Raw genomic sequence first — 9,936 nt, 5'->3', positions numbered from 1 at the left:
TTTTTATACTTGCTTAATTAAACGTGTTTAAAGTATGCTACGCTGGTTGGAGTTAAATTTTGGGGTACTCTTAACTGACCTCTATGAATGAACGTTTGCTCTATGGATCACTTTTTAAAATCAAAAACACTTCCATAAAATAATGTCTATCGCTGTAGCAGACGTCCCGACCCATGACAGCGGGGCGACGCGCCGTGGTGGGCGTCCCATGTTTTGATTTCTGAGAGGTGGCAACCCTGGGTCCACCTCCACATCTAAATCACTTAGAATGGTCAAACCTCAGTCAGGATATTGACAACATTGAATGATAGAAAACACAGTTCGTGATTTGCCACATTTTATTTAGACTCAGAACAACTTTACTGGCCAAGATTTAGTGCGAAAATGAGGAAACAGACTTTGGTCTCAAACACTCGCAGTATGCAGACAAAGTGTTTAAATGTATAAGCTTTAGAGGAAATAAAATAAGGATAAAAGAATGATATGTACATGTACTATTTTCCGTCATTTTTTAAGCAAAAAAAAAAAAAAGTTTGATGTTACAGGATAAAACTTTTGTTTCCTAGCAGAAGAGCTGAGTACTGGGGAAAGAAACTGCATGGTCTTGACCAGTTGTCTGTCCCAGCCAGGCCACGCAGTGATTGATGAATACATGACAGACTGAATAACAGAGATAGAAAACATGATCAGCAGCTTCTGTAGAAGGCTGAACTTCTCGAGTTGCTGTAAGAATTTAGAACGAAGAAAGAAATACATCAGCACTTACTGGAGAAAATTGGCCTCAAGAACGGTTGATCAAAACCCAAATCTCTTTTTATAATAAAATAAACACAACAAGGGTAAGAAAAGAAAAGGCAATCTTTAACATCTTTCTGTTCTTAAGATGAATGCTTCATGCTTCAGTTCTGACAGAGAAAACAACAGATGAAGACTTTGGTTTTATGGCACTCTGACGTTTTAAATCCTGAAAGAGGAACATTGGAGAAGCTGCTTAAAGGTCGGGGTTCACAGTAATCTGATGATTGTTCATCTTCACGCGGAGCTGCTCTCCTCCTCCTCTGATTGGTCCAGCCTCCCTTCAGTCTCTGCTTCCCGGTTAGATCTCCAAACTCCTGCAGCCAACAGACGAGTTTTAAGAGTTCAACTTTAAACCATTTTGAACAATGTTGCTAAATATTTTGGATTCAGTTTGTTATTTTGCACAGACTGTAACCAGCAGCAAACAGCACAGCAGGGATGAAGGCGATGAAGGCCAGTCTCAGAGTGCTTCCAATAAAGTTCTGCAGAGAGTTCACCGGCTCCTCCTGGACCGGAGACTGACCGGAGGAAGGAACAGGCAGGAGATCAGTAAAAACATTTTTAAAAAAAATATGAATTATGAAATTTTTTTTTGTAAAAAAAAACCAAATCAAAAACAAATGAAAAACACACTTTAGACAAGAAAAGCCGTTTACTAACTTATTAAAACTAATGAATTGATAAACAATGATTTGAGTTTGTTCTTGGTGCAGAAGATGATTCCTGCTGTTGATGGTGTAAGCCCACCTGAACCTGAGCTACCATTGGCTCTGTTCCTGCACCCCCTGTGACATCACTTCCTCTTTGATTTGTGTTGAAGCCTGTCAATAAGTCCAGAATTGTTTAGAAATCATGCATGAACGTGTCAGTGTATGTTTTTGATGAGGGTATAACATAAACATTTTTAAAAACTAAAAACAGTTGATTTAGCATAATACTGCCCCTTTAAGCAGCCGCCTGCTCTCAGATCAGATTGCACCTACTCGTTATGGTGTTGGGTGTGTTGAACTTCTCCACATCTCGGCGGCCCGGACGTTCGGAGGTCACAGATCGAGCTGCAAGACGGCAGAAGGCAAAACGATTCAGGCCAGCAGCTGGAGACACAACAGCCTACATCATCAGAATCAGAGGCGGAGGAGCGAGCGTACGGCGGATGATGATGAGGTGGACGGTGAACGTTTGGTCGTTGAAGGGTCCGGGCAGCTGAACTCTGCAGTGATAGAAACCGGCATCTGAGGGCTGAGACCCAGAGATGGACAGAGCGGAGCTGGAGGGGGACACCGAGAACCTACAGAGGACAGAAGGACACCGCCTCACTCGCTAGCATGATGAGGAGAGGACAATCAAATAAACACTTTAGTCTCCTTAAAAAGTTTGAAACGTTCAGGCGCAATCAGAATTTTCCTGCTTCTGAATGCACCTGTGTGACCATCAGTGGCGCACCTGTCTGACTGTCGGTAGGTCACCTGACCCCCGGCGCCGTTGATCAAGGTGTTGTGGCAGGTAAACAGTGACGGCTGCCCCCTGCCCCAGCACACCTCCACTCCGCTCTGCCTTGCCTCCTCCAACCGACATGGGAGCTTCACCACCTGCCCGGCCACACCCACCACCGTCTCCGTGGCAACAGCTGACACACATAGCGCCACTGATACAGAAACAGAGGGATGCTTCAGTAATTTTTCCATTTCCTGTTCCTCTGAAGACTCATATTTGGGTTCCTGGAGTCATTGTCCAATCCAGAACTGAAGGAGTTGATCCGTGTAGTTAGAAAACGCCTAGTAGTTGGTTTGTAAACTAAATATTTAGCTCAGATCTAAACATTTAGCTGGACACTAAATACCTTCGTTTAGTTTTCAAACAAAGTATTTAGTTTTTTAATTAGACAGTTTGAAACAGAAATTTATAAATTAAACATGGTGGAACAATAGCTGAAAAATGAACACCTACTTTTTTCTCATTACAAAATAAACCCAAATTTAGGATTTTTCTAAAAAAAAAAGTATCTCAAATTTTGAACATTTTTATCTCAACACTCAGAAATTTTTGTTTTTCTAGAAAAATTCTGAGGTTAATTTTAACATTTCTGGGCTTTTTTTTGGTAAAATGTTGACTTTCTAAACTCGAATTTCTTTGTTTTTTCTAGAAAATGTCACAGATGAATCTCTAAGTTTCAGAGTATTTTGGTGTAAATGTACTCCTGTTTTTTCTGTCGTCGTACAACATTCCTGCACATGTGTATTAAAGGAAAGAAAACAGATTTTCAGGCTTAGCCTTCTGCATTTAGACAAGTTTTATTAAATTAGATTTGATGATAATTTATTTCAGACAGACATTTCACCAACAAAACATAATAATAATAATACTTTCATGTTTCTAAGTGTAAATACAATACCTTACTATCAAATTTACATACTCAAATACATGTAAATACACCACTTATTCAGTGACTGTGAGTCTGAAAAGGCGTATGATGAAGTTTAACTTATATAATCATACCTCTTTTCCATTCATTAATTCATAGCATCATTTCCAGTTCTAGTTTCTAGAACCTTTCCAAAAAAACAAACAAAACCCCCCCAATAATAATAATAATAATGACTATAATAATATTTCCTGATCCAGATGAAAGTAATACATACACCCATATATATACATATGCGTATATGTACTGTATATATGCATACATTTATGCATATATACATAAATAATATATACCTATTTACACACCCAGATATATTTACACACACATACACAAACCTGGACCCAATTGCCCGAGTCATCCACAGTGCTGTAATTCCCAGCCAAATTCATCATCTCTGTTCATCCTTACACTTTTGAATAGTAACGATTTTGAGTCTTTAACCATTTTGAGTCTTTTCTTAAAATACCTCATGCTTGGATTTTGCTTCAGCTCTTTAGTGAGTTTATTCCAGATCTTCACTCCAATGACAGAAATGCACGTTCTTTTCATTGTTCGAACATTCAAAGTTCTGAAGTTGAGGTTTTCTCTGTAGTCATGTCCCCCCACCCTATCAGTAAATAATTTTTTTAATATTTTCTGGTAATAGTTTGTTTCTAACTTTATACATAAACTGTGCAGTTTGAAACTCTACCAAATCTGGGAGTTTCAGGAAATAAGACTCTATAAATAGATTGTTGGTATGACGATAAAAGTCAACCTTGTGAACTATTCGAAAGGCTCTTTTCTGTTAAATCCCGATTTAATCAAAGCGCCATTTAATGACCTCTACCCCCGATGGTCTCTCACCTGAAAGGAGCCAGACGGAGGTGAGCAGCAGCATGTTGCTGTGTGTCCTGCAGACGGACAGAGAGACGGAACAGATGACTAAACTTCCTCACTTCCCTTTTCCATCCAGCCGGGTATTTATAGAGCCAGACTGTTGTTACCAAACGGCCTGGAAGTTTAACTCCAACTGTCCAACATTCAGAGTGAAACATCATAAAACATGGCCTCCATTAACTGGTTTAAACTGGGGTGAGGGGCGGCCAGCAGGCGGCGCTGTGGGCTACTCTCCCTGATAAAAGAAACATGGAGTAAATTTCACTGTCAGACCCAATATTAAACCAAACCATCGTCCATCCTTTCCATCTGTGGGTCACATGACCAGACGGGTCTAATAATGTGTTATATTTTTACTGGTTTAAATCAATCAAGTCATATGTTTGGTTGACCTTATTCACAGACTTTATAGAATAGAAATAAACTCGTTAAATATTTAAAGGATGATGTGAGGTACACTCAGTCTGAAGTGGAAACATCATGACATCATGGTGAGAAGTGCTTCTGGTTTACCAGGAGGATTAAATCATTTAATATCGAACTGAAATCCTGTTGGTTTGGTGGCTCAACAGAAGCTAAATCGATCCTGATCCAGCTCAGGTCGCCATCCGCTCCCTTCCAGCTTTTACTTTGTGTTGGTTTATTTTATATCCTCAGTATCTGGAGCATCATCATCTGGTCCAAACTTTAATGTTTTACTTACTTATTTTATCCGTCTCTTTAAAATGTCCAAATCTCTCCATTGTCTTAACCAATCTTCACATTTCCAAAGTAACTGATCAATGTATCTTCATTTTTATTTGGTGTTTTTATTATTATTATTATTATCAATAATTATTTATTATATCTGCTTATTTGCATGATTTGGTCATTTTTGTAGGTAATGAATGTTTCTTAGTCTCCGTTAATCACTTTGTTACACCTGATTATTGGTGAAATGTGTTTAATAAAATCTTAGTGACTGATCGGTGTGTGAGTGTAAAACATCACTAGTAACAGATGGCTGGGGATGAATGTGATAGAAACCAAACAGTTTCCTGGAGGAGGGAATGAAATCTGCGCTGCTTCGCAGGATGCTTAAGGAGCCGCTCAGACTGCAGCCAATCAGAAAACAGGCCTGCAGTTGGTGGACTTTCACAATAAAAGTCCAAATAAAGTAGAACTTTTGTTTGTTTTGGTGTCTTTGAACCGTCTCTACCAGAACCACTGCTCTGCGTCTCTGGTCAGAAGATAAAACTAAAATTAACGTTAGTTATTTTAATGAATGTTTATCCAATTATGAAATGATGAGCTTTACAATTCATCAAATGCACTTATCAAAATCATCAATACTGAAATATATTGATCAATGTTCCAGTTATGAATGAAAAGGTGCTCTAATTAACTGGGTTTCACTCTAGATTTAAAAGGAACTCGGTGTTTCTGCAGTTTATTAGTTTTCTGAAAGTACCAGATGTGTGGTGCATAGAAGCTGAATGCTGTTTCTCCATGTTTCGTTCTTCAGATGACCTGAGAGGCCTGGAAGGTTGATACAGCAGCAGATCTTTAATGCATCCGAAACGTTCTTCAGCTGATAGAAGGCTGACTTTGTGACCGTCTTTTTGTGACTCTGAAGGTTCAAACCCAGAGTTCATCCTGATCTCTAGTTTCCAGCTGGAACAACTGAAGCTGTGTGCTGCCTTGAGGTCGTTCCTCTTTAATAACTTGTTTTTAGTTTCTGCTCAGCTGGAGAAAGTATTGGCACCCTTGCATCGATTTGGGCGGGTTCAGAGTCACCTGGTGACATCATAATGTGCATAAATTCATAAACAGATGGATGAGAGCCTGACTTCAATCTGATAGAAAACCTTTGGGTTGAATTAGTGATCAGACCTCCTCATCCAACATCAGTGTCTGACCTCATAAGTGGTCAATAATTCCCATAAGCAATCCTAATTCTCTAGGAAAATCTTCCCAGAAGACCTGAAGTTGTCATAGATTTAAAGGTGGAGCCTCTTTGGCCACATTGAAGGCCGATCCTTCATCTCAAATGTTTCTCAGTTTGGTTCCTCTGGTAAGGCAGTGCAGCACCGCTGGATGAATGTTATTCTATATGGGCAAGATCTTTGCTTTGTATCATTTTCAGTTTTTTTTTTTCCAGTATGTTGTAATTAAATAAAAGTTAAAGTTCAGAAAGTATTGCCTCCTCTACTCCGTCAGTCAGTGAAAACATTTGGAAGGTCAAAGGTCAGTCATTTTTAGCTCCTGCTCTCGCCAACATGATTTTGTGCCACATTCCTGTTTAATGGCATTCCTACAGCTGGGAGGAAAACACTGCATGTATTTTTGTAGCATATTAAAGTGAGTTCATGTCGCGGTGGAGCTCCCATCATCTGCCCAGTCCAGATTCAGTTCAACCTTTATTTATTACCTCCGTCTGAACAGCAGCAGAGAGGCAGACGTCTGTTTGTGGACTCAAAGCTCATCACGACACAGAAACAAACACTGCAGCTATTAGTTCACTTTGGTATTTACACAGAAGATTCAAAACCATCAAACAGCCGACAAAGCGGAGCGGATGGGAGTTCATGTCAGCAGATCACAACAAACATGGAGGAAGGGGGCAACGAGAGCTGAGACATTTCAAGAGTTTTATTAGACAGGAAGAGGAGAATCAGCTGAAAATTACAGAGTCATATTTCTTCTATTTTAGCTAGGAGTAAAAAAGCTCCCCGTCAGGAATAAGGTGTTAATAAACAATTTTATAAATGTGAAAATAAGTACATTTGTTTGTTTGAGGATCCTATGAAGGATCAGCCAGAAATTATGATATAGAATGACCAAAAAAATCAAAGCCAACATTTGACAATTATGTAAGTTTTGTTTGGAGCCACAACTCCAAACAAAACTTTAATTTTTTATTAAAAAATAAAAGTGTGATTTAACCGTTGGATTTGGAAGCTCCATGAATGATCAGAACTTCCTGAAACACGTTGCTCCAAATCTGATGGTACAAGAACCTGAACAGATGGTCTGTTCATGTTTGTTGTGATCATGTTAAACTGTCTGAAAGGATCCAGTGGATCCTGGGAAGTACTTATAACCTACGGAGCCTCCGACTAACTGTGTGCAGCTGTGATGATGACGAGGAAATGAGGACCAGGTGTGCAGGAAGGAGCAGAAACCAGCAAGCTGAATATTCAGAAATAAGAAATTAATGTATAAATTCTGTTCATGTGTCGGTTTTAACTCTGCAGAGTAGCTAATTTAGCTCAGACCTTCAGAGGTCTGAAGAGTTTTTATTCCACGGACAGCGAAGATAAAACACACTGCAACATTTTTTACTGAATTGAAATTCAATTATTGTATTAAAACCTGCATTTTTTTCTGTGTGATGGTTTTCCAGTTGTAGATCTATGAAATATTACGTCGCTGAACTCGCTCAGGAAATCACTTTTTACTAGATAATCAGGCTTGTTCTCATTCTTTGATCATTTTTAAATTTATGTTTTTATGTGTTTTTTTTCTTACGGATGTGACTTGTTTTTATTTCTATCGTAAATATTTACTGTGAATTATTCTACTTTTAGCTATACTTTGAAATCTGTCATAAATTATAGGTCATGCATGTTATGTGTTAATTGTAATTTTTTCTCATATTTACGTGATTTATTCATGTTGATTAATATGCACTGCCCCCTTTATGAAATAAATCAAAATTCTAATATTTCAAATGAGTTCTTAGAGTCAAAGGTGAAATACCAGTCAGAAGGAGGTCAAAGTTCAGCTGCTGGGAAACATTTAGTGTAACATCACTGGGCGTGTATGCATATATTTTGATCGTGAAACAATAATTTCCTGTCTTAACAGAACCGTTGTAGTAAAAGCAGCAGAACCGGCAGCGGATCTGAATGTAAATATTTATATCTGAGTTATGCAGAACCTGAAATGCTCAGTTTGTGCTTCATGAAGCAGCGTCTCCTGACTGACTGAATACTAAACTGCAATCAGCTTCAATTTGAGCGGCAGAACATCGTGTCGCCGCTGCTGCATCAACAACAGGAACACAGCGCCTGCTGGGAGGAGGAGGAGGATGAAGGTCAGGGACTCGTTAACCTGGCCACGGATACGAGGCCAACCTGCAGCCGGCTGATGTCAGGTTATTGGTGGTTGCCATGGCGACCTCAGGCAGCAGCTTGTGTTTAAATGTTTATTTCTTCCAGCATCTTAAAGACAGAAAAACAGCTCTGAGTTTCCAGAATGAGCTGCAGAGAAACTCAGGCTGAAAACTTTGGATCAAGCAACAAAACATCCCACATGGAGGAGAAAACATTCTTTATTTTTAAATTTTTTACTTTTTTTTTTTTTACCAAAAAAGGCTAAAAATTCTCCCCTTGTTTACTCAAATAAACACCATTTAAACCTGCAGAGGTCAGAACCCACCAGAGGCCTATTTAATCTGAGATGTTCTGGTTCTGGTCTCAAAGATTCTGTAGAGCAGCGTTTGTCAAAGTGGGAGGGCCACCAGAAAGTTGGAGAGAAGAGAAAAAACATGCAAAAAGAAAACACCCAAACATGGAACCCCGTAAATGTGTTAATTTTGTCATCATACATTTTATTTTCTGTCTTTCTGTCATGTTTTCCCTTGCCAGTTTTTTGTGTGTCGAAATAAGGAAAAAAAATCTACAAGAAAAAGTAACTGCTGACATTTCACCAAGCCGTTCATTCATCCATCCACTGGGGGCGCTGTCATTAAACTGCCGGCTGTGAAAACTTGATATGGACGTACAAAACTCGATATTGATTTACTTGACATTCAGGTTGTTTGCATCGTTTTGTCGAGGGTTGTTAATTTTACCGCTATGATCTGTTTTCAGGTCCAGTTTTGTTCATGTTACCAGTTTTGCGTTAATTTAACTGCCTTGGATTATCTAAAACTGGGATTGTTTGTGTTATTGGTAAAATGTTGACTGTATGTAATTAAATGATGTCCATTTATTAATGTGTTTATTTCTACAACATTTAAATCAAGTTTATTGTTTTGCCTGTTCATTCACAACAGGCTTTTATAACAAATCTAAAGCCTGTAAACCACAGAACGTCAGTCAAACATGTGTGGATGGAAATTAAATGTAAAGAGAGCAACAAATGCACAAAAATAATGGCATTGCTTTAGTTGGGGGGGTTGTGGTGAAACCCTTTGATTAGACCAAAGCAGATTCAGGGTTCTGACCCAGTAGACCTACAGAGGAAAGTGGTTCTATAAAGTTCTGATTCTGAGGCCTGAATATTAATACACATCAGAAAACATTAATTTGTTCTAACTTTCCAACTGACTCATCTCTCTGACGTAATGTTTTGTATCCTAAAGTGATGAAGAATCGTCCTTCAGCTCAAACTGGAGAGGATTGATGGATTTAAAAAGCTCTTATTGTGACTGATGTTTCCACACTCCTGCATCAATACATATTCCTCAAAAATGCAAAGTCTTTCTGCCTGGACACACTGGCGCTATAAAGCTCCAACAAACACATCTCTGCATGCAGATGGGAAACACTCGTCCAAACTAAACGGGACCAATTACTGAGATTAAACCAATTAAACCGGGTCTGTGTTGAATCAAAGCTGCTAAGTTTCTGGTTGAGGATGAGATCAGAGATGATGGGAGCGACATCTCAAGTGTCATCAGCGACTCATTCTCACATTAGCGGCTTAATTAGCCGCATACAGGGCAACTGCAGGCCTTTTAGCAGCAGCAGCTCATGGAGCCTCTCAGCCTTAATGATGGCCGCCGCCACCGCCTGCTCACATTAGCATAAAGCAATCTGTGGCTAGCTGGAGGCTAATGCACGCTGGAG

At 39.2% G+C, this 9,936-nt stretch overlaps 1 protein-coding gene across 2 annotated transcripts; it reads right to left on the bottom strand.

Annotated features, from left to right (window-relative positions):
* Positions 1 to 320: 320 nt before the first annotated feature.
* LOC114152483 (hepatitis A virus cellular receptor 1 homolog) lies at positions 321 to 4,241 on the bottom strand. 2 transcript variants are annotated; one of them, XM_028030396.1, is made up of 7 exons: positions 4,067 to 4,241; positions 2,242 to 2,443; positions 1,947 to 2,008; positions 1,782 to 1,853; positions 1,546 to 1,619; positions 1,208 to 1,316; positions 321 to 1,112 (listed from the first exon to the last, which is right to left on the bottom strand). In XM_028030396.1, exons 1-7 carry the CDS (start codon positions 4,098 to 4,100, stop codon positions 1,033 to 1,035), a joined length of 633 nt encoding a protein of 210 aa, XP_027886197.1. In that variant the 5' UTR covers positions 4,101 to 4,241; the 3' UTR covers positions 321 to 1,032. The 2 variants fall into 2 exon arrangements, with proteins under 2 accessions (XP_027886197.1, XP_027886196.1); XM_028030395.1 differs by having other exon boundaries at positions 1,947 to 2,086; positions 4,067 to 4,225.
* Between the last annotated feature and the right edge of the window lie 5,695 nt (positions 4,242 to 9,936).

The sequence above is a fragment of the Xiphophorus couchianus genome, chromosome 11 (assembly GCF_001444195.1).
Source record: "Xiphophorus couchianus chromosome 11, X_couchianus-1.0, whole genome shotgun sequence".
Classification (NCBI taxonomy): domain Eukaryota; kingdom Metazoa; phylum Chordata; class Actinopteri; order Cyprinodontiformes; family Poeciliidae; genus Xiphophorus; species Xiphophorus couchianus.
This window is presented reverse-complemented; position numbering and strand designations above follow the sequence as displayed.

Bases quoted from the DNA above. Each gene is read 5' to 3' on its own strand.
- LOC114152483 (XM_028030395.1), bottom strand. From the start codon at position 4,100: ATGCTGCTGCTCACCTCCGTCTGGCTCCTTTCAG. The intron at 1,854-1,946 runs GTACGCTCGCTC...GCCGTCTTGCAG, and splicing joins CCACCTCATCATCATCCGCC to CTCGATCTGTGACCTCCGAA. The intron at 1,113-1,207 runs GTCTGTGCAAAA...TGTTGGCTGCAG, and splicing joins GCTGTTTGCTGCTGGTTACA to GAGTTTGGAGATCTAACCGG.